This window comes from Calypte anna, chromosome 1 (genome assembly GCF_003957555.1).
Source record: "Calypte anna isolate BGI_N300 chromosome 1, bCalAnn1_v1.p, whole genome shotgun sequence".
Taxonomy (NCBI): Eukaryota; Metazoa; Chordata; class Aves; order Apodiformes; family Trochilidae; genus Calypte; species Calypte anna.
This window is the reverse complement of record NC_044244.1, coordinates 167,222,428-167,247,132: the sequence shown is the minus strand read 5'-3', so window position 1 is coordinate 167,247,132 and position 24,705 is coordinate 167,222,428. Positions and strand designations below refer to the sequence as shown.

General features: G+C 35.5%; 1 protein-coding gene across 1 annotated transcript in view; it reads left to right on the top strand.

The window, feature by feature from the left end:
- VWA8 (von Willebrand factor A domain containing 8) overlaps window positions 1–24,705 on the top strand; it is a 177,130-nt gene that overhangs the window by 45,876 nt on the left and 106,549 nt on the right. Inside the window, exons 13-20 of the mRNA XM_030469238.1 lie at window positions 4,568–4,728; window positions 5,907–6,020; window positions 13,336–13,504; window positions 13,839–13,916; window positions 17,273–17,388; window positions 18,319–18,425; window positions 19,961–20,067; window positions 23,295–23,366. Coding sequence (XP_030325098.1) covers window positions 4,568–4,728; window positions 5,907–6,020; window positions 13,336–13,504; window positions 13,839–13,916; window positions 17,273–17,388; window positions 18,319–18,425; window positions 19,961–20,067; window positions 23,295–23,366 — 924 coding nt within the window. The remainder of the gene's footprint in view (window positions 1–4,567; window positions 4,729–5,906; window positions 6,021–13,335; window positions 13,505–13,838; window positions 13,917–17,272; window positions 17,389–18,318; window positions 18,426–19,960; window positions 20,068–23,294; window positions 23,367–24,705) is intronic.

Below are 24,705 nucleotides of genomic sequence, written 5' to 3'. Positions count from 1 at the left end.
CCCTTAGATTTCATCTGGATTGTACTTCAGGCTCTGTCAGAGCACTAGAGGTTTTTTCACATTTCATGCCTAACAGAGATCTCCTGCAGCCAGTGGTGTCTCAGAATGTGTTTGGGAAGAATTGTAAGTCTTAGATCTTGGTATGCCTCTATCCTCATGGCATAAATTGAAAATTTACAAGATTAAAAAGTGTGTTTGGTTAATTTGATAGCTTTTCACAGTAGGGATCACACATGTAAAGCTTTCTCCATTACCCTGAGGAATGAAAACACTCTCACATAAAACATGAAGTCAAAGCCTCCCATGACCTAGTGAGTCAAAATACACCAAATTTCACACAGTTTTCAGTTGCAAGTGATAATTGGCAATGCTGCAGGGGAACAATAGCATCAGATTTAAAGAAATATATTGGTCTTTTTTTTTTAATCCCTTTGCTTACTTACATTTTTCCCAGGCAGCAGGGAGACCTCCAAAGGGAGACCTCCAAAGAGAGAAATGGTAGTGGCAGCTGATGAGAAATTGCAATGGTGATGAGGCTGAAGACTTGAAACACAAAAATTGAGAAAAAGTAGAAATATTACTGGTGATAAAAAAAAAAAAAAGACAGTCTATTTTATGTTTTCCTGCATGGTAGAAAACCTCCCCAGATAGGATCCCACTGCTTTTCCTTCCCCCTATATGGCTTCAGCTGATAGAGGCTCAGACTCAGACTGTGTCAGACTGATGTCTTCTGCCCTTTTCTTACACTCCAGTGTGGCCAGGGAAGAGCAGATGTGGGTTCCAAAGATCCGTAGCCTCATCAGTGCAATGTTGTGTTTATAGTAACATAGCTGGATTCCCAGCAGGGGCTGTTCCTTCTGTACAGTGATATATTAATGTAGGTGTGTAGTTCCTGAGCCAGAACTGAGTGTGTCCAGCTAGCCTGTGTATGGCTAATTGCACTTGTCACTGTAAACATCCTTAAAATCATTCCAGGAAAATAACTTCTGCAACTTGACAGGCTTGCTTAAGGAGAGGCACACCCTAGCCTTTGTTTTATTGCACACAGTACAGTATTAGGTACTCATCAGCAAAATTAGACAATTATTTGGTTTAAGAAATGGCTACTGTTTTTCAACTTCCTACCTTTAATTAGTGTGACTTTGCTGAATTAGGGGCAGAAGACTTCCTTTTTGGAGACACATGAGAAAAACCAACATGGAAATTAGTTACTCAGCAAACATCTTTTAAAGAGATCTGTAATTCCTACAGAAATAAAATCTAGGGCAAGGGTTTGAAGTATTTCCCACTGGGTTGAACTTTTGTATCACCAGGGTTTGAACGAGTTTGGAAGGGCAGAGGTTTCTTAGAGAGAGGCTTTTTGGTGATATCAAACACAACTAAGGGAAAGAAATGGCTGCTTGTGAGCTCCTTGTTCACTTTAAATTCCTGTGTGTAGGCAGCTCTATGAAAGATCCACATATGTATCTACATGTATAGATGTTTCTGTGTACAGTATCTTACATAATAGCTGAAATTTTTACAGAAAGTAGTGTATTAAAAAATTACTGAATGCAGCTGAGCTCTGTGTCTTCTGATAAATTTCAAGTATGCATTTGATTTTGTAAAATACAATAATGTATCAGGAGTTTTGCATACCAAAGTAATAGCATAATGTAAAGATAGAACAAATGTTAATTTTTACAATAATTAATCAAAAAAGGTTATGAGAAATTTGACAATACTATAAATTTAGCAGATTTTTGTACTTTGGCTCAGAAAAGTGTCTTCCTGATTTTTTTGAGTGACACCATATTATCCTGATTTCTTAAATTAAGGAGGCTTTTATTTGGAGGCTAGTAATTTCTCTAGCACAAAAATAAGTAGTGGAGTGCTTATCCTTGGTCTGAAACAATAGCAATGTTTAATTCAGGTTCTGTGAAGAAATGAATTCTTAGATTAATTTTTAAAGTATATATAATGTTTAGCTTTAATATTTGCTTCATCTTTCTTTCCACCTGAAATTAATAAAAGGGCTTGAATAGTGTGAAAAAGCATAGCTCTTTATATTGAAAAAAAACCAACCTTGAAAAGCTTTTTTGTTGTTAGATGAGAATGAAAATTACTTAAAGCAAAGGTTCCCAAACCTTCTGAGCTCATAGATCACCTCTTAATACTAACAGATGGATCAGAGAACAATTCCTCTCTTATTGTGAAATCTGACATCATTATACAGATTTCTCATTCTATGCAATTCAGTGTCAGCAAATTGCTGACAAAGAAAACTCCTCCTGGTTAGGAAAGGTTTGTTTCTATGTTGTCTTTTAATGCAGTCAAGCAACAGTAAATGAGAAGCAGCAGCCACCTAGTTCTTTGTGGACTGTAGTTAGGGAACTTTTGGATTAGGTTGTTTTAAGTAAAACATTTTCTCTCCATGGAGTTTCACGGAAAAAATAAAAATTCATAGTGATGATGAAACAGTTTTCCAGCAACTTGTTCCTTTTCTTCCCCAGTAAACCCCAAGTATTTCAAGCACATCACTGATGTTTGTGTACTGTGAAGTTTTTGTTTCTAGGTTTTCTTTTTATTTCCTTTTTTTTTTTTGCATGACCTCATAACTATTCTTTACAAATTCTTTCCAATTTTTTTTATTTGAGAAATACTAACAAAATATGAGTCCAAATTGGCATGAAAAGCAGGAAACATAGATTTTTCACCTCACAGTTGCCAAGAACATGATTTTATCACTGCAAACTATGAAAACCATCTAGATCAGAGTTTTGTATTGCTATAGCTGCTCAGGTCAGAGGAACAGTCATGATCCTGTTTGTTTTCTCTCATAAACTTTTTTCCTGTATACAGGATATTTTAGAAAATAATGCAATGTAGAACACATTAGTTGCAATGGCTTTTACAAATTAAAGTGAGCATTTTGTTTCACAGTGCAATAAAAAAGACAATTTGTTTCTATTACCTTCCCTTCAAAGGGAGAGACTTTTAGTATTAGAGTATTTTAACACTACATAGCATAATATTATATTTTTAATATCACATATTTAAAACTGGCTTAGAGTAAATGAATAGAAACAATTAATCACTGGTCAGATATGGAGCCATAAAAATATCCCTTACAGAAACTGTGCAGGTATTAGCAAATGATACTTCCTTGGAATGCATCACCAAATTGAATATCATTCAACCATTTTAATTATGATATAAACATTCATTTTATATTTCAGAAAATACTTTGCAGCAAAATATTCTTCTGAGTTTATCTTCAGGATACATGGCTCCCAAGTGGCCTGATTAACATTCTGTGTAGCATGCTAGGCTTCTGATCAATTCATTCTGTACCTGGCTTCATTCATTTAAAGGTGATTTGTCAGAAGGTGTGCTAATTAATTATAACTAATTAAACTTTCTGTTATACAGCATTTACCAACTACTGGATGCACATTTCTGGTGCAAGTCCTAAAACTATGCTTTTCTCTGGCTTTGCTAAAAATGTTTCATGTTCGTGTTAGGTTTCAATCTAATTCATTCATAAGATAGGAAAGAACAAACAGCAGTAAAAAACCAAAACAAAACACAAATGCAACAATAAAAATATGTTCTGGTGTTGTGGATTTGCATGTGAGGCTTTAAGTTATACAAATGTGGAAGCAGTGAACAAACCAGGCTTTGTCCTGTTATTTTAAGGCATTCAAGGAAATGCAGAAAGAGGAAATGATTCAGGCTGCATGACGTAATCTGTTCTATTTTTATTCTTTAAAGTTCAAAGGGTTTATAGATGTTCAAAGGGCATATGCAGAAGCTACAGATACAATAGAAAATATTTTCCTATCTGATTTTGTGTTAATTTGTGTTCACAGCCTGGCCTGAGAAAGGAGTTTCATCTTCCTGGTCACAAAATGGCTGTTACATCTTTGTTGCTCTGCTGCTTACTTGTTATAATGGAACTTCTAAAATATGTGTGCTGGAGGACGTGCTATATTTTGCCTTTGGTTTTAATTCATCCCTTAAGTATTATTTTTTAGTATGCTATGTACTTTTGATGTTTTATGTGTTACCAGCTTCATTCTTACTCTGTCTGTTATTCTCTGATGCTTCCACTGAATTTTCCTGCTGAGAAGTGGAATGTCATGCTGGTTTGTGTTCAATATAAATGAGGAAATCTTTGTTCTTTCAGGTGAAAACAAAATAAATTACTCCTCTTTGTTCCAGGTGTAAATTGCTGCCCCCTTCTGTACACAGAGTTGTGTAGAAGTTGTCATATGCTTGCATAATGTTCAAGGGGGGAAAAAAACCAAAAAACCCCCACTTTTATTATGTTTTCAAAGAGGTCACATTGGCAAGTGTAGAACTTCCAAGGACTGTTTAGCATAATGCGTGTGTGGATGTGTGTGTGTGTGTGTGTGTGTGTTTGTGTGTTTCTAATGCTTTTTAGAACAGAAGCTGAAGAATTCCTGGTAAACTTTGGGTATATTTCAAGAAAAGGAGAAATGCAGTTTTTAAAAGAGAAAACATTTATTTGCAGATGAAGAGAATAGGGCATAAATGCATTTTTCTAATGAATTGATGCTTACAGGATATGACAGCTAGAGATTTGCTGCAGCAAAGGTACACTCTTCCTAATGGAGACACTGCTTGGAGACCATCACCACTTGTTACTGCTGCCCTGGAAGGAAAACTTGTTATTCTTGATGGCATTCATCGAATTAACCCTGGCACTCTAGCTGTTCTTCAAAGGTCAGGATGGGAGCATGCATAAGTTGGGTGTGCTGGAGCTGTTTGTTGAGCACATGTATACTGAGAAATTCAGTTCTTCTGGTGAACAGACTTTATGGCTTGAAGAATGCTGTGAAAATCAAGCTGTGCATTGAAGTTTCATAGAATATGCAATGTTCAGTCCTTTGCATACTTAAAAGCAGCAGCAATTCTTTCCATGTTCTTTGTGAATCTATAACAATACAGGACATTTCAGCTTTTTATAAAAATACAGAAGGCAAATCCAGATTGAAGAATGAGCTAAATTTTACTCTAAACTTATGAATACTAAAAATGAGTATTATTTGAGCAATTATTTGAAAATGCCATCAGAAAATGTTTAAACTACTTTGAATGCATTTTACTTTTAAATAAAATGGGATCATTACAGTTATATGTAAAAGCATACTTTATATAGATTGAAAGAGGTCTTTCTAAACATTAGTTCATAACTCAATAAAAAATAATTAAACATTGTAGAACAGAAGTAGTAATAGCAAAAAAACATGTTACTAATAATCTATAGCAGCACTTCAGATTTTTCTGCTGTTTCTGTGCTTGCATTGTACACTGACTTGCAAACTTAAAGGACACCACCAGCTTTAAGAGCAGGTTGTAGCAAAACCACTTTGTTCCTTCTTTTCCTGTATACATATGCAGAATGATAAAATTATGCTTGCCAGTTTTTTTTGTTTTAAATCAGTTTAGCTTTGCCTTCTGATATTTTTTCTGGCATGAGCATGGATGATAACTAAGCAACTTCTTCATAAAAAAAATAGATAGAAGCTGAGTCTGTATGTTAATCATTACATCCAACTGAAATATATTGCTTTAAGAAACAAAACAGAAGTGTATTACTTGTACAAGTATAGGAAAATATCTTTTTCATGCTATTTAAGCACACTCTACCGGTAAGACAGAATTTTTCATTTTATTACATTTTATATCTATTTAAATTAAGTTGACTGTTCACTGTAACTGTTTACTTATGCATATCACTTTATCTCCCCACCTGGATGCATCTTTAATTAGCATAACTTTTTCTTCCTATAAATGACCCATGTAGAGTGAGGTAGCTTTTGAAAAAGAATATTACTTGATAGAAGTATTTTTAAAAATAATCAAAGGCTAGATAAAGGTTATCCTTTATTTTCAAACAGATTAATACATGACAGAGAACTGACTCTCTATGATGGCACCAGATTGTTAAGAGAAGATAGATACCAAAACTTGAAAGAAGAATTACAGATCTCGGATGAGAAACTACAGGAAAGGTAAGGTGTCAGCTATGACTACAGAATGAAAACAAAATTTCATCCTGCAAAGAGCTTAATTTATTTTTTTTAATTTTTTTTTTTAACAAAAACATCATGGAAAATGCTTACCTATTAAACTGATACCTCTTGAGAGGTATCAAGAGAAACATATTTTAAACATCAGTTTCCTCATGAGCTTTCTTTCCTTTTGTGGCATAAGAAAATTGTATCCTGTTTAGAGTGCTGGAACTAAGAGGAAAACATTCAGTATCCTTTAACAGAACGAGATAGTAATATAAGAGAAATTTTATGTACATAAAAATATGAAGGTATGTAGTACTTAATTTTGGAAGATTTTATCAAGACTGTTGGAAAATAAAGCAAAATTGAAGTTAAATGCAACTTGTTACTTTCTTTTCTTCATTATCTAGAAAGCTGATATTTAATTTACAAATAATACGGAGCAGGAAATCCTAAGGATGGGTTGGGACCCATTATGCTTGTTCTTTTTGTTCCTTCACTTCCACTTGTCTGCTAGAAACATTCCACAGATAGAAAGGGTTTCTGGTTGCCTGTTGGCCATACTTGATACATAGTTAAACTGTGCTGACCACCTCTAGTTAGTGGGAGGGATATTGTTGAGTGTATGTCAAAAAGAGTACAGTCTAACATTCAGTTACAGGTAAGATAAATATACTGTGATTCTTCAGTGGCTCTAACCTCAGGAAAAAAAATGGAAATTTTGTATCAACTGTCTGTGCTCATATTTACATTGTAGGGTGTGTATGCCTCCAAACCTTGAAGAGACCTTATAAGTTAAAGTAGGAATGCATTTATGATGATGGAGTAATTTATTTTTTTTACCTACTTAGTAGTCTACCTTAAAGAAATCTCTATTACTGCCTGGTTTTTTGGGTTTTTTTTGGTTATTTCAAGTTCCCTGTTGATCCAGAATACTGTGTTTTGGAAAAAAGAAAAAAACAGTAAAGAAAAAAAAAAAACATCAAAACAAACTTTCTTTTAATTTTTTCTAACACTTATTTTGGGTTTTTTGTGTTTGCTTGTGTTTGTTTTTTTTTTAAGGATGATGTAATCTAAACCTACTCTATTGCAAATTGTATCCATGATGCTGAGGTTCTGCACAGAGAAGAACTACATAGAATCATAGAACGTCAGGGAATTGTTCTATTTATCAGAATTTCAAACACAGACTTTGAAAAGAGAAGTGAAATAAAGGCCCTAGGGTCCATCTTGGCTCTTATCCCAACTTTGCATTGGACTTTGTATTTCAAAATAGATCTGGTCATTGTTTGAGTCTCCTTATCCCTGCTCCATGTCCATGGTCATGTAGGAGGTACTTTCAGACAGAATTTTCCTGTTTGTTTTTTTTTTTTTTTCTTATTGCACATTACCCTTTGGTTCATGCAAATATACTTCAAAATGTTGGAGACTTCATTACACATTCATCTTCAGTATTGCCCCTTTTCTTGGATCTCATGAGGTTACAGTTTCACATCTGGATTCCTTGTTTAGAAGAAACCCTGCTACATAGGCAGCCTTGCATCTGGAAGCTCAGTGTGACCATTTAGCACCATCTTGGATAGAGATGAAAATTTTTAATACTGAATTAGCTGAAGCCAACTGTGGTGAGAATCTCACCTTCTCCTGACCAAAATGTTAAATCTGGAATTTGTTCAACTTTCTCCTCTACTGACCTGCTCAAAAGAAGTCAGGGTAAAGTAATGCAAACATGGATCTGCTTCTTTGGTTTTGGCTATGGACTTCTTTGGGATCAGTGAACCACTCCTCTGTAGAGAGGACACAATTCTTGTCAACATTTCAGGAACTGGAGGTTTTCCAGGACATCATCTTGGTTTTGGTCTCTTACATCTTCTGAAAGCATCTCTGCCTCTCACTGGCTCCAAGGACTGATTCCAGGATTCCATATCAAGGTCCTGGAACAGGTCCAAAGGAGGGCAACCAGGCTGGTGAAGGGACTCGAGCACAGACCCTATGAGGAGAGGCTGAGGGAGCTGGGGGTGTTCCGCCTGGAGAAGAGGAGGCTCAGAGGAGACTTCATCACTCTCTACAACTCCCTGAAAGGAGGGGGTAGCCAGGGGGGGGTTGGTCTCTTTTCCCAGGCAACTCTCAGCAAGACAAGAGGGCACGGTCTCAGTTGTGCCGGGGAAGGTTTAGGTTGGACATTAGAAAGAATTTCTTTATGGAGAGGGTGATCAGACATTGGAATGGGCTGCCCAGGGAAGTAGTGGATTCTCCGTCCCTGGAGATATTTAAAAAGAGACTGGATGTGGCACTCAGTGCCATGGTCTGGTAACTGCAGCGGTAGTGGATCAAGGGTTGGACTTGATGATCTCTGAGGTCCCTTCCAACCCAGTCGATTCTATGAGTCTGTGATTCCAGGACTGCATTTCTCCCTGCTCCTCATCCTTTTGGGCAGCAGTTGTCTGTCACTGGAAGCTACTGTACCTTCCAGTGGTTCAGAACAGCTGTGCAGAATCAGCCCTTCTTTCCAGACACCTTCTCATCAAATGGCATTTAGATACTGACTGCTGGTTTGATCCCTACCAAAGAAAACCTGATGGTGCTCTCCCTTGTTTGCCCATGAAAGATTGCCTTGGGGACATCTTGTGGAGCATACATTGTACCTTGAATTTGTTGTGAATTGACTGGGCAAATCCTTACATCCAAATCATGGTTAGGAAATGCTTTCCATATTTATGAGAAATATTACAGTTTTTTGCTGTGTGTCAATGAGAGTGCCCAGTGGCCTTAGCTACATTTCTCATGTTAGAGTGAGATAAAAAGAGAGTTTTACTGACCCTGATGTGCTGGATTTGACTAAAGTAATTTCAGTGCCGTTGCTCTTTGCCAAGCCTGAGGAATATACACTTGTCATTCCCAGTTCTTTTGCGACTTCATCTGGAATGTTTGCTGAGTGACATAAGATTACTTTTCCAATAAGCAAGCCATCTGTGGAAGGTGATTTAAAGTTTTGTTTGAATCAGGACATTACTCTGTCTCCTTCCTCACTCTCTCACCCCCCTGCCAAAAAAAAAAAAGAGGAGCCTGAGGCCTTGATTCTTATTTGTATAGTAGGAATCTATTTTTAAATATTTTAAATATGGTACATGGAATATATAATATACAACTACAAGAGTTACTTATTATTTTGTTATTAATCTTTTTATTGCCTATTTTGATCTCATGTACTGACATGATTATTGTGTGAAAAACTGAAGAAACGTACTGAGAGGCAAACCAATGATTCAGTGAAAGTGCATGACCAAGCAGTCAGGCAGGACCTAAATGAAATAGCTGAAAATAGTCATAAACAGAAGCAATATATGATCAAAAGATAAAGGAGTATTATGAAGAACCATAATTTGAAAGAAAGAAGTTGAAAGCTTCATTAGGAAATCATTAGATTAGGGAGAACAGGGCTGTCTTCATGATTTCAAAAGAAACAGTTGCTGGAAACTGGAAGGCTGCTGTAATGGAGAAGAATTGAAACCTTACTGCTATATCTAAGAGAAGCTTTGAATACTTCACTCTCCCACACTCAGGTCAGCCTTGCTGTACATGTGTGTTCTTGATTGTAGTGACTGTTTGTGGTGTAGTTAGCAGTTTCTGTCTTGAATCATTCATAAACACAAAATAACTCACTCTTGTTCTCTGTTCCTGTAAATTAAGGCTCACTGGTGAGGTGGCCAGATGCTATTAGAAGTTATATAAATACAAACGTGTCTTTCATAATGGAAAAGGACAACTGATGATGCTTTTTGGTAGATTAGGAATCAGTACTTCATGAATAGAATTTTGAAGCAGAATTTCCATCAAAATCTATTTCAGAGAAAAGGAGTACTATTCTTAACCCTGGAGCCAAAACTTCTGCAGAACATGCTTTTTTTAGTCTGTGTTTGTGAAAGGATTTGACACACTGAAGTATTTTTCCCATTTCTAAGAAGAGAAAACATTGAGATGTATGGAAAAATTTAATGGAATAAATGGAAAAATTATAGAAGACCATGTCTGTGGAAAAGCAAGGCACATTTTGTGCTAAGCTTTCATTCTCGCATTTGAAAATCTTTGAGAGAAGAGAAGAGAAGAGAAGAGAAGAGAAGAGAAGAGAAGAGAAGAGAAAAGGAAAAAAAGGAATATTTTTTCATAGTTTTAGAGCCTTTAATATTGAGTCGTTCAAAGTAATAATTCTTATATGTGTAGTAGAATAGAAGGGACAATAGTACACAATCCATCTCTTAATTTCCAACCCCGGAAGAGGTTTTTTTTTTAAATAAAGAGATGTTATTTCAGACTACACTATGGTCTAAAGAAATTACGTGGCTCTTTTTATGAATGTAAGCAGTAGAGAATGTTAATGTGCTTAAACCATAGCAGTGTTATTAGCAGTGCTGGACAAAGAAAACAGTATTGTTTTGTTTTCTGATAATTGTCAAGCTCTGTGGGTTAGAACATTATTTATAGATTTTTTTGACAACTTAATTTAGAAGAGTTATTATCTTTGTAAGAGCTAATTCAATACATTATTTTAAAAATTACTTAATTATTGTTATTGAGTTATATGTTCACCTATTTCATTGTAGTTTTACATCTGTCACATCTACTAGCATTTTTCTGAGAACAGTTTTAGACTGGTGGGTGCAATAGCTCTGTCAGGACTGACAGGTGCAAACAGTACATCTGCTAAGTGAGATTTTGGGATATGTCTTGGCCTGCTGAAAGCCTATAAGCCACAGGATAACCATCAGTAGGCACAGAGCACTTTTTCCTTTATTCTTTCTTGTTCCAGTTACAAACAGTTGCAGTAAGATAATGTTCACTCATTTGAGGAAAGTGTCTTTCTGTTGATGAGTTTGAGAAGAAAAAAAAAAACTTGCCTTTAAGAAAGTGTCAGATGTTCCTTTATGATTTTTTACATAGAAAGAAATTATAGTTGGTGATTTCTTATTCACTTAATGGTTGTGTGATTAATTTTCCTGAACTCATTCAGAGTTTAAGATAAAGTGCATTTAGGTACTGTGCCTCCCCAAGATTTCTGCATACAGTTTCTTCTGTAATCATCCATTATTTTATTGAGGCAGATACAATGAAGGCAGCACAGGACTTGTACAAGAGAAGCACCCACTGACTTAAAATAAATCCTTGGTGTGGTGAGCAGAAAGGCAACTATTACAGGAAAATCTAGAAGTAAGTAGATAATAAGATTGTTCAAAATACAGAAGTCACTCCTAATGCATGGGTAGTTTTATTGCCTTGCAGACAGTGGTTTATTTTCCATATTTTACCATTATGTTGAAAGGCAGCACACAGTAAACAAGACAAATATAAAATTTGTCAGGGAATAAATTTAGCAAATAATAAAAGTTTTTCTTAGAAAGTCTTTATATATATATATATGTATATAATTTTTTTTTGAGGGTATGTGTCAGTTTATTGAATTTTCAAATAAAGAAATCTGTTAATCTTAGATGGTGGTGGAGTTTAAGAAAATCAGCAAAAAACCAAAAGTAGGTCTTTGTGATCCTAATATTATGATAATTCCCAGCTCATAAAATCATTCTTAGGCAGAGGGTGAGATTTATCAATTCATCTGACAGGAAGAGACAAACAAAAATAGTTTGGTTTTGCAAGGTTCCACTTTTTTTATTTTGGTTTGGTTTTTTGTAGGAAGAGGCTTCAATTGCTCAGAACCATGTGTGAATAACAAGAAAATCTTTCCCTAAAATCACCCTGAACAGACTGTTTTCTCAAGAGGTGGTAATCCTTGACTGGAATTAAACACTGATGTCAAAAGAAATACATGTGCATTATTAGGAGAGTGCTCTGCTGCTATCTCTGTTGTCAGTAAACATTTAAGAGAAAGAAGGATAGAGACTGTTTGTGTTAATCAACTAACATTAAATCTTCCCACTGTGTTTGAGGCCCATTAGTTCAAAAAGCTTCAAGTTTTTAACAAGATACACTTTCTTTGCCTTCATCTGCAAGGTACACAAGATGTCAAGGATTTATTTTTTTATAAAATATAGCTCCATGGAGGAGCTCCATATTATATTCCTGAAGAAGCTTGGTCTGCAATATGATGGAACTACTTTGAAGCTCTTAAGTTAGGCTGATGGAAGCTGGGCACTTGAGTTGCAGGGTTGAGTCAGTTGTGGCATTTGTTTTAATAATACACTTCACTTGATATTTTCAACATTACAAACATTAGTCCAAACAATAAGCTTTTGAAGTAGCCAAATAGTTCTATTCATGTTTACAAACTGGAAAACTACAGCAGTGATGTTGTGATATGTCCAAGTCTAGAGAATACATCAGTGATTTGACTGATATCACTGAGTTAATGTGTCCTCACTTTACATCTCCTCTCCTCCCACTGTTCTCCTTGCCCTTCCTGGCTGTTCCCACTGTGCCCTTTGAGTTATGCTCTGGTACAGAGGTGGTACAAGAAAAATGTGTTCCCTTTACTAGGGAGAGATGAGTGCTTCTTGTGGTCTCTCACAGTATTGCAAAAGGAGCAGAATTGATCCTTCAAATGTGGTGGATTTCTGTGCAAGTGTTATTTTTCTTCTCACTAATGGGTGGCAGGAGGTGACTCTGGAAGCACATGTATGTGTCCTATCCTGGAAGTATCTCCTTCTGTAATAAGGTTGGCTAATGTTCCCTGACCTCCTTTTATGCTTAGTGACAGTTACATTCCCATTGGTTCCTCTTTCATGTGATGTTTTCAGACATCTATTTCTATTTTTATCAATCAGGGAGTAGCTTCTAGGCTTATGACTTTCAGCTGAGAATAACTCATGCTACCCCCTGTGTTTGCTTTGAGACAAGAGGCTGTTTGCTATAATCACTCTATGGTATCACAGGTTTATTGTTGTGATGAGCTGATGACCCAACTGGGCAGTAGATTTGTTGATTTGTGTTTAATGTTCATATTCTGTCTGCAGATTTTCTTGCTTCTGCCGTTGTTTCCCAGCACAGTTTAACCAGGAAGAATACTTGCCTCCAAGTACTCTGATTTCAAATGTAGTAAAATATATGAAAAATGACATGATAACAGGCATATCTATTATCACATAATCTGTCTAATTAAATTACATGTGCTTTTTCCAAATTAACATCTTCTATTTTAAGAAGTGCTCTATGAATAATTGTTCAAAATGGCCCCTCCTTGCACAAGGTCCCTCTGTAAAATTTTTTAATTCTGCAGTATTTGTCTTATTTTAAAATAACATAATATTCACTACTTAAACCATGTAATGCATTTTTTTAAAGTTTTTTTTTCTTGTTTCCCCAGGTCTATCTTTCCTATCCATCCTTCTTTCAGAATTGTGGTCTTAGCAGAACCTCCTGTAATAGGAAGTAGTACCCAACAATGGTTGGGTCCAGAGTTTCTCACTCTGTTTCTTTTTCATAATGTTCGATCTTTAAGCAAGAGTGAAGAAATTCAAGTTATTAAAGAAATGGTAAGTACATTCAGTATTTTAGGCACTTATTGCTTGCTGAACATTATTATTTACTACATGAAATAAAATGCCATGCTATTTCAGCGTAGCCTAAATTTGTCTTCATTTTCAAAACTTTTCAAAGTAGAATATCTGCTTATATTGTAATGGTGTTGTATTGTGATATCAAGTGATGCTATAACAGAAGAATGCTCTTTGCCAAAATTGGTTTTTTCGGTTTTGGTTGATGTAAATCAACTGCAGCAACTGCACAGTCATTGCATCTTAGTGTAGCTGGATATGGAGCTTGCACTTCTTGCATTAAGATTAATAATACTGTTTTTCTTTCAAACAGGTTCCAAGTGTACCCAGTGTTGCTGTGAAGCAGTTGTTGTCATTAACACACAAGCTTCGGGAAACAAATGATCCCACTGTGAGCCCTTTTTTAAAAATTCATTTATTTTCTCCTACTTGGACTGTTCCTTTTAACAAAGAAAGGCTGGGTGAAGCATGCTAAGTTACAGTGTTCAGAGGCTGCCTGATAGGAAAACCAGATACAGAAAATTATTATTAAGAATTACTGTACCGTGTACTGTAAACTTGTCTTTTATTTATGTTATACGTGTTTAGAAACTGCTTAAGTAAAAGTTTTAGGAAATTGTCCAGAGAAATGGTTTAGGAAATCCCAGAGAAGTCAGACAGAACAGCATCCAAGTTGTCAGGTTTAGATACATGGCTCACAGTGAAACATGCCTGAGGTGCCTTTTAAGTAGTTATGGATATAATCATGCATGTCCAGTTATTTTTTTATTACTTTGCTTCAGTCATTGGAACTTTGATAGCTGCAATTATTGGGACTCTGAGGGCAATGGGAACTACATAGCCATTATAAAATGCTGAAGGGGAACAACAAAGATGAAGGATATGGAAAGATCCAAAACTCCTGGCTGCATTACTGCTACAGTCAATTCTATTAAGTCCTATCAAGAAAAGTTAAATTCTGCTGACTTAGGAACCACAAAATTCTTTTAAAAGATATGGTTAAATCAGGGTGGAAAGAAAAAGAAATTATTGTTATGGTAATTAAACTGCTGGATGTTTTTAACATAACTAAAATGTAAAACATTTTTACTAGAATCCAGCAGTTTCACTGGTATGCAAATGTGTTCTCCTTCAACATGATTTCAACATAAGTAATAGGTTTTTTTACAGCATTAATATTTAAGAAACTATGAGAGGCTGTTAGTCTTCTAAGCTTGAGCCACCTAAGTAAAAAGCTTGATTAAGGGACAACTTTGGGATGGTGTAATAATAATAATAATAATAATAATAATATCATCTATTTAGCTTTCTACATCTAATGTGTTAATTTATTGGTTTTGACATAGTTGTAGGTATACCAAAACTGAGCATTATACAAATCCTTTTCAACTATGCAGATGTCCATAGCACTGTGAAATATCTAAATGCAGTACATGATGTTGCTTAAGAAGTGAGTCACAATATAGATTGAGGGAGGATTCTTGTTGATCAGCAGTGACATGAGACATGTTGGGAGTAGCATGCCTGTGCAGAGAGCTGAAATGTAAGCCTTAGGTATGTCAGGCTATTTATAGAGTTGCCTGAGTAAGTAAGCCTCTTCAGGAGATAATCCTGAAATACTATGTATTACATTCAAGTTTCAAGAAATATTATATATTATCTTTGAGAAATGTTTTGATGACACTCTCAGGCACATGCTGTGGTTCTTGGGGTTCCCTACACCAGGACAGAAGATGGACTTAATGATACTGATGAGTCCCTTCCAACTCAACAGATTCTATGATTAACCATTGTTTAAAGTGGGTTTGTTAACAATAGAATACCTGTAGAATATTTGGCCTGTGGGCGTTGTCTTCATCTTTGCAATTGTTTGTTTGCTTTACAATAGAATGACAATGAAGATCCTGTTGAATTAGATGCCTCATAGATATTTATCACAAAGATTTTCACTAACCCAGTTTTGAGTTTACAATTGCTGAGTATAAAAAAGTTTTAAAACAAAAAAACAACAGCTAAGAGAAAAGAGAAAACTCGTCCCCAGAATGTAATGTGATACATCTTTTCTTCTGTGGGTCTATTTTCTCTGTTTATTCCACTGCAGGATTTGATGCTATATGAAATTTAGACTTTAAAATGCTCATGTCCTGAGAGACTGGACTTACCAGGGTGGTACAGTGAAACACATTACTTCAGTTACTGTGCTGAGCTGCCATTTTCCATCAGTACAGTCCCTTAGGAAGATTGCTTACCTGCCAAAACACATTTTACCTGACAACCTTTCATCTGTTTAAGATGCTTTTGGAAATAGGATTTAATCTCAAAAGCAGCAAGTGTTCTGGCCAGTGAGCAGGGATAACAAGGATGCAGTGCTCACCTCTCTCCCTTGCCCAAGCTTCAGACATAGCTGAGTAGGTCTTGACATGCCATCATTTTCATAACAGTGTCCATAATGCTGGGTCGTAAACTCTGGTGTCTAACAAGATGCTTCACAGTCTTCCGTCAGTGAAAGTAGGAGGAATCCTTGCCTTTATCCCAATGTAAATCATTCTTACTCAGAGCTAGGCTAAATAAAACTATCCTTTAAAAAGCTTTTTTAAAAAGAGTTAATGTCTGTTTTTCAAAACTTCAGGTTTCCACAGGAAAGAATTGGTGTTAAGATATTTCTCATGCTGAAAAATGATTAAGTCAGAAAAGAAGGCTCTGGAATTCATATAGTGTTCCTTTTCTGTATATTTTTTCCCTGGATAGCAAATTTAGGAATTTTTGTTTTCCAACTGAAAAAGCATAATGTATTAAGATAATTTTAATGCTGTTAGAAATCATTTATATGGCCCAAACCAAAATGTTTTGAAATTACCTAATTAAAATATTCCACTTGACTGAGGCAAAGCATGGCGTGACTTATCAGATCACACTCATTGTTGTGTGTTTCCTGCTAAAATAAGGAACCTGTTTGTATTAGATATCTTCATCCGTTAGATATAATTATAGCATGATTTCTCTCTCAATCTTTATATCTCTTTAGATACATAGTCAAGTGTTTTGGGGTTTCGTTTTTAAAATTTCACTGTATTTGTTTTGAGGTCTGCCTTCCCAGGCATTGAATCGTCTTTGTAACTCTTTGCTGAATCATGTCCAGTTTTTAGCATTTATTTTAACATGTGGACAACAGAGAAGGACACAGTGTTCCAGTAATGGCCCGCCCAGAAGGCGTATGCAGAGGTGATACAATCTCCTTACTGCTGCCCAGTGTTGTCTTGTTTATACATCCAAAAATCCTGCCAGGCCCTCTTGCCAGAGCATTACATATGGAGCTCATATTCAGTTTTTGAAAAGCAGGCAAGATTTTAGGACATGGATTCTGTCACTGTGGCTAGCCTCCTTGTTCTTTTTAGTATTGTTTAGTGTAACCTTTTATATAGCGAATTAAATTCAGTGACTAGCACATTTTTCTTCCTTTTGCTTATCAGGTGAAATTGTAAGGCTAATCTTTTGATGGCATCATGATTTCATGGTAGCGAGTTACTGTATCAAATACAGAATTACAAGCTTGCAGGTTAAAAAGCAGAAGCTGCTGTAAGGAAGTAGAAAACACATGCAAAGTAGGAGGAAAATTGAAATAATTCCTTTTGGATTACTTAATTCTAACTTGATTGGTTAATAGTCCCTGCAGTCCTGTCCCAGATAAAAGGATCAAATAATGAAATAATCAAATAAATAATTAAATTACCCTGTGTTTTTCTACAGGCACAGTCACTGGCTTCATCTCTATCTACTCGACAGCTGTTGCGAATTTGTCGTCGACTGTCACAGCATCCAGACGAAAACCTTTGCCATGCTGTTAATAAAGCTTGCCTTGCCAGGTAGAAATGCTAGTTTTGGTGGAAATTCAAGAGCTTCTTGGTCAGTTGCTAGCATGTGAGATAGCTTTTAATGCATGTTAGTAGATAATACAATTGCTGTTTTGCTCCTTAAAGTCTGTAATTTCTTTAGAAGTATTTCCATGGTGTTCTAAGACCTCAGAGCTGAGTAGAAATGTCTTTGTATTCTTTCCTCATCTTTATGACGGTATTTCATTACATTATAGAAATTAGGTCACCGTAATCAGCATTACTTCACCATATCAAAACACTCAAAGTGGAGTTCTATTAATGTCTAGTGTGACCAGATTTTTGGTGGAACCTTTATTTCCCTTCTAAAACCTGGAAAAGTTATAAATGTTACTTGGGGTTTTTCTCCTGTTTTGTTTTGTGGTGTGTTTGGGGTTTTTTATTGTATTTTGGGTTTTTTTTATTCTGTTGGTTTGTTGTTTTTATTTTTTTCAAAAGAATACAAATTGTAATTATCAAAAGGTTTGGAAAACTGAAAGTACCTGGTTCTGAACACCTCAGAGCTCACTCTTTCTTTTTGGAACCTGAGGTCCAAGTGAACTAAGTAAAGGTATTTCAGAAAAAAACATTGTTTCTATTGTAGGTTTTACTGGCTGCAGAATGAGGACATTACGTACTTCCAGTCCTAATCCATTCTACACTACAGCCCTGTGGCAATATTTGATAACACTGAAGCATTTTAAAATGAGCTCACAGTCACAAATATAATTCATTGCCTATTAAAACAGCCAGTTTGTCCCCATAGGGATAGGTGAAGTGTTGAAGACTACTTACGTGTGAAGAGAATAGACATTCAAGGTTTGGAGGTCCAAGTAAAGCTTCGTACTGATTTTAAAATACAGAAAATACTGAAAAATCAGAAGTCTTCAGAATGCAAACTTCCTCTTATTCTATTTCATTTAGGTTTTTACCAAACCTTGCCAGATCAGCTTTACATAAAAATCTTCAGGATTCTGGTATTGAGGCAAGTCCAGATGACATGAATAAACTAGAGGAAAAGGATTATACATGTAAGCTTCTGCCCTCTTTTGCCCTACTCTGCATATACGTTGCTCAGACAACTGAGCATATAAAGGTGTATGAATTATCCTCAAAATTAAATGTATTTTTCTTTAGTTATATCCCTTTGTCTTTGTTCTATGAGAATGCAGTGCTGCTTTTAGTATGTCAGTACTTTTTGATTGTGTGCTGCATTTCCAACTATGGAATTCTGTTCATCATGCTTAAGTGTTTCCCAGTCTATAAGATCCATGTCCTTAGGTCCATGTCCTTAGGCTTCCTTGGACTGCCTTTTTTAAAAAATATTTTTCTTTTTATTCCCTCATTGGTAACTCTCTTCTGTACTGTTATAGCCTTGGTTTGATCTTAGTATGTCTCTGTTCTGTTTCTCTTACCATTACTCTCCACTACTAAAATCAACCCTTTTCGTAATTGAGACTCTTGTAGAAGTGTTGTGTTATGTTTTGCTTTCGTTCTGGCACACACTTCTTTGTTAGTGTCCCTTCTTTTTATTCTCTTTTAAATTGCTAGAGATGTTGTTGCTAGATGTCTCCTTTATTGAGCATGTCTTTGTTTCTTTGCCTCATGTAACTTGGAGTAGCCCTCAGCACTACAGATATCTTTCTGTTTCTGCTATGCTTTTTGGCCTTTATTTATATCTGTATTTGCACTTTTTCTATACCTAAAAACTATATATATAAAACTTGAACTTTTGCCAGTTGTCTGGCCTCATCCCTTGAATCATTTTTATATTTCTCCATTTCATACCATAAAGGTAGATCCATATAGAATAATATGTGAACAACTAAAAACATCTGTCTAGAAATGAGACAGTTTTCAGTTTTATACCACACCAGACTAAGAAATTAGTGGCAAAAGTTATTCCTATTTTTGTTGCATGATATCATTGTCTGCACTTAACTTCTTATTTACCTAAGGACAAACGTCGTGGTTCTTTTGATCTAAGACGTTTCTCTAATGTACTTTTTCTCCCAGACTTGTAGCTAAAGGTTATTTCAATGAGTGCAGATTTAGCAAATTCTTTCACTAGAATGTTAAATGTGTTCATGTTCTGGCATTAACCCATTTTAGCAAAAATACAGTGCCAAAAGGAGAGAATCAGCAGTGCCTTTATACTGTTGTGCTGTGTCGTTCTCGGCTCTTGCCAAGTACCTGCACAGCTCACTCCCCTCCTCACCCCACTCTCCAGTGGGACAGGGAAAGACAACAGGGATAATGGGAGTGAGAAAGCTTGTGGGTTGAGAAAATGTAGCCTAATCATGTTATTCCAATAATAAAATCAGAAATTAAGCCAAGGCAGTGGTCACAACTTCCAGTGTTTCTTATGGTAGTTTTCACATAAGAACACCTACTCACCACCTATTGTAGCAGATTTCTTTGCAGTTTTAAAGAGAATTTATTCCTTTACTGCAACACACAGCCTAGTTAAGATTTGTTGATCATCATTTGCAGGTGTTAGGGATTGCTCATCTGCTCAGAGGATGCTGTAATTAATGCACTTGCTTCTTTCCTAAAAAATGTCCAGGTGAAATAAAAGATGGAATTCTGAAGATAGGGTCTGTGACAATGCCAATTTATAATTCAGCTGAGAAAATGAAAGTCCCTGATGTTCTTTTTTATGAAAATGCACAAGTAAGTACAAACTTCTGGCTTCTGACGTAGAGTATTTGTTATATGTGTACTAATGTGCATGTTCATACATAGTAAATAATGTAATACTGTGAATTATTTCTGATGGAGTTTCTTTAGGCTTAGATTTTTCTCACAGAATTTGATGCTCCTTTCAGATATTTCTTCACTATCCCTTTGTGAAGAAATTGTTGAACATGCATAAACATAAATGAACATTCATAAACTATGAAGTTACAGCACCTGAAACTGAATGCAATTTCAAATTATTTGATGAGAGTTTGCATTAAGTGATGTGATTTTTCCTTTTTTTTTTTTTTGCTGATCCACTCTTAGGGCTGGATTATCAATTCCATCCTGAGACCATTACAGGCTTCTTGCAGGAAGTAGTTCCTGCCTTTTATTAGAAGTAACACTAACACTTGTTTAAAAAGCAAGGCGAGGAGTAATTAGTTAATCAGTTAGTAGTTCATGGGTTATTAATTATTTCTTTAAATTACTTTTTACTTATCTATTACTCATTAATGTCATTAGTATTAAGTAGTTTGTAGATGTGAAGAGTAAAAGTAATTAGTGAACAAAAGAAAAGGGAAGAGTTTGCTGGCATTGGCTTTATTGGTCTTTGTTTCCCCCCACTGCTTTCATAGGGGTAGGTGTACTGCAGCTTTCTTCTCCATCTAGTGAGGAAGCCTTAAAACTGTCAGGCAAAGGTATCCTAGCAAGGCAGTCAACCTTTGAGTTACTGTTAGTATATTTTGCCACTGAAAGGCAACACTGGTAGTGTGATCTTGTGAAATATTTGTTCTTTTAGGGGCCTGGTGTGGGTTTGCTTACTTTTCCTTTCTTATTCTTCTTTCCTCCCTTGCTTGCAATTTCTCCACAGAAAGATTATGCTACATGGGTATCACTTACTGAAGGTGATGACAGGGTGTGCAAGGGGAACAGGTGACAGACTCATTCATCTTCCCCACTAACATTTGTACTGTGTTGCAATTTTAGTAAAGTACTTAATTTGGATCCGCTGGAAACGAAGTCCTGAGTCTTGCTAGGATTTGTTATCTCCATTGCTTTTCCCACCTGCTCACTTAAGAGCTTTAGAAAACTGTACACAGCTTGTGTTCAGATATCATGCATCTATTTTGTTTAGGCAATGTCTGTAAAAATGCTGCAGAGAGCAACCTGCTCTGTATCTTTCCCTGGTAGGTGTGCACTTTGAAGGCCACAGGAAACAACAGCCAAATACCAGTCAGGAGTTCTGCTCCCATTTCTAAATGAATTCCACTCTCATTTGCTGAACTTCTTGTTTGTACTTCTGTCATTCAAGTGTTGTAATGGTAGTTTAGCTAAACCTGCTGGAGAAAAACTTGATTTATGAGTCTAGTGCAATACTTCCCCTCCAGTATGTAAAATCTACAGAATTAAATCTAAACAGAGAAAAAAAAATCTTTCTTCTGCCCTTTGTGTGCTGCACAGTGTAATGAAGTACATGGGTTTCATGTCTGTGTGCTTGGTCTTGAAGCATTTCATGTTTCTATGGAATTTGGCATTATCAAGGGACATGTCTGTTGGTCCACAAGTGGAAAAGAGGTGGAAATAATTTTTAGATGATATGTTAAATGCCACTTCCAGGCTAGGCTTTGGGGAATATGGATTTATAAAGTTGACAGGATATTGATAGCAATCTTTTGTGTAAATATTGTGTAAATAACTTGGAATATCTGCCTGTATCTTAATCTGCCTGTATCTTAATCTGCCTGTATCTGCTGGTTCAGGTCCTGATGGAAAAAAAAACCCCAAAACAAAAGCAAAAAACATATCAATAAGGATCACTACATAGTACCCCTTGTGGGAAAGCTTTCCTGCAAGGGAACTATTATATACATCTATTTGTGCAATTTAGGATAAAAAAAAAAAAAAAAAAAAAGAAGACATCAGAAAGAATATTCATGCCTTAGCAATAAAATAAAAAAATGTAATCACTATGTGTATAGAACTGACTTCCTAGAATTTATTCTCATCAGTTATAAATGTCCAGTGTATGCACATGCCAGAAAGTAATGGTAATGTGTCTTGAAATCCTATCCTTAAATTGTGTTTCGAGTATTCAGTAGTCTTTTGACATGTCTGATTAGGATTTTGTGGTATTAGGCTGTGGTTACAAGAGTTTCTTACCCCACCCCCAGGCTCTGTTCTGGAGAGATTTAGAAACCTAAAGCATCTTTCACATAGTTAGAAACTGAGCATTTCTATGCCCAAAAATTACAGGCAAGCTACTTATTTTATTTTTTTAATCAAGTACTAGAAATTTGATGATAACATAAAAATAAATATATTCATGTGAAGGCAAGCATTCATTTTTCTAAGTATGTTGTTTGACCTACTTACAGATGACCTATTTTTAGTAGATACAGTGGAAAAATATACATGACTGTTGTGAGTAAAGTGGTCTGCATTGCTATGTTATCCTTAAATCCTTTTGATCCTTAAAAAAAAATTAGTGAGGAGCATGAAAAGGTTAAATGATGTTATATTTTATGGACAGATTATTGTGTTATATTTTACGATATTGGATATACATGCAAGCACTTTGGCTTCAAATAGGCCATCTAATTTAGAAGTTATAAGACATATAATAAACACTTTTGAGACTCCAGCTTGCATTTTTCTATCATTATTTTCCTTGAAAATAAAGTTTTATCAGAAAAGTGTATTCTTCATTAAGCTAGACATTGTTTTTAATCTTTAATAAGATAAGTGTGTATAAATTACATATTCATGTCAGCTGCCTTTTATTCACTCTGTTTTCTGTAAAGTTTTACCAGGATACAATTTGCTCCCACCCAGTACAATTGCTGGAAGATTATCATACACATATTACTGAAAGTTCTTACGCTCTGGGTGACAAACATTTAACTAGGCTAAAAGGAAACACCTCAGAAGTGATTATGGAGAATTAAATATAGGTAGGGAAATCAGACACTCACAACCTGTTAGAGCAGAAGAAATAAGTAAGAAGAGTTAGTATTTTTGTTTCATTGTTTTAATCACCGGATAGATTGAGTCTGCTATTATTGGCTGAGAGAGTCTTGAAATTGTTGTAAAGATAAAAGTTCACAAAATTTTGGCCTCAAATCCTGAAAGTAAAGTTCCTGCTGTACTGCTGCCATTGGTGAAAGCATAAACTTAAGAGTGTGAAAACAGGTTTGAAAATTGTGGTTTGTTTTCTTTAGCACGTTATGGTAATGGAAGATATGCTGAAGGACTTTCTGCTGGGAGAACACCTTCTTTTAGTTGGCAATCAGGTGAGTTAAGCATCTCTGATAGTTCATAGAACAAACGCAATTATGAAATTAAATTTGTTTTGCATTATTGAAATTGCATTAATTTTGTACTGCAAAGGTATTTAATCCATTTAATGATTCTTTATGTACTACTGTCCAAGGGATTTATGGGCATGTGTCTGTGGCACATGTAAATACCTTAAATGTTCTTTTTATTTTGCTGTCAAAGGGAAAAGTAAAACCATTGTTAGTATTTAAAACATCATGACTAATAAAATCTTTAGTTAATGGCTTTGGTTATCCTTCTTGGCTCTGTATCAAACCTGTCCTTTAAAATCTCTTAATAGTAGATAATTGGTATGCACCTAAGTATTACCTAATCTTAGTTATTGATAGCAAAATGTTAGTTTTCTCTAAAAGAGAGATTTGGTTTATTATTTGGTTAGTATCTTTGTTGATGGAAACTTTATTGATGAGATCATGAGGGCTGTTGTGTTCTTTTGTTGGTTCTTGCTATTTCATGACACCTTTGAGTAGTTTATAGGCTTCTGAAGGTAATGGATGGGCAGATGACCATCTGAGTGTGTTTGAAAGTCTTTGGTCTTCAGAATCATCTTAAACTATTACTGGAACTGCTAGATGACTTGAACAAAATTATAAACTTTCTCAGTTAGTTCTGGAAAAAAAAAAAAAAAAAAGAAAAAAAGAGAGCTTTTGTTATTATTTCTGTGATATTTCCCAGGCTACCAAGTTGTTTTTTCCCTTATAAAGTTATCTCACTTTAGTGTAGCTTTCCCTTTGCAAGGATGCAATAATTTTCTAGCAGATGTTTCTTTTTATGTTTGCAATAACCTTTAGAAGAAGTCTTAGCAGAAAACACTAACGGTGTAACCTACATGGCAAGGAAAATGTGAATTGGTATCAATGTGCATGTATTGAAGTTGTAATACAGCTGTATACAGTCTCATCTATTTAAAGTCATTGTTAACAGCTTGAATTTATGGAGATATTCTTGATATCTCTGTAGACTTTTGCTGGATCGTGCCAGCTCCTCCCAAAAGATAGAATCTGTCCATAAAGAGAAATTAATATTAAAATAAATGAAAGTAGATCTATGTATTTTATTTCATAAATAGTGCCATGTTTGGTATTGAAATGTTACCTAATGTGGATTGCCTGCAGCACCTGCTATCTGGGAACAGCAAGAGTGGGGTGTTCCACAAGGCAGTGTCCTTCATGGCAAAGTTTGCAGTGCAGGAGTGTCGAAGTAAGAAGAGAAGGTCTGGAGACCATGGTCAGCCACATGCCCAGTGACTGTCAGACAGTCCCATGGGGATGAGGCAGGTATGAGAAGCTGGGA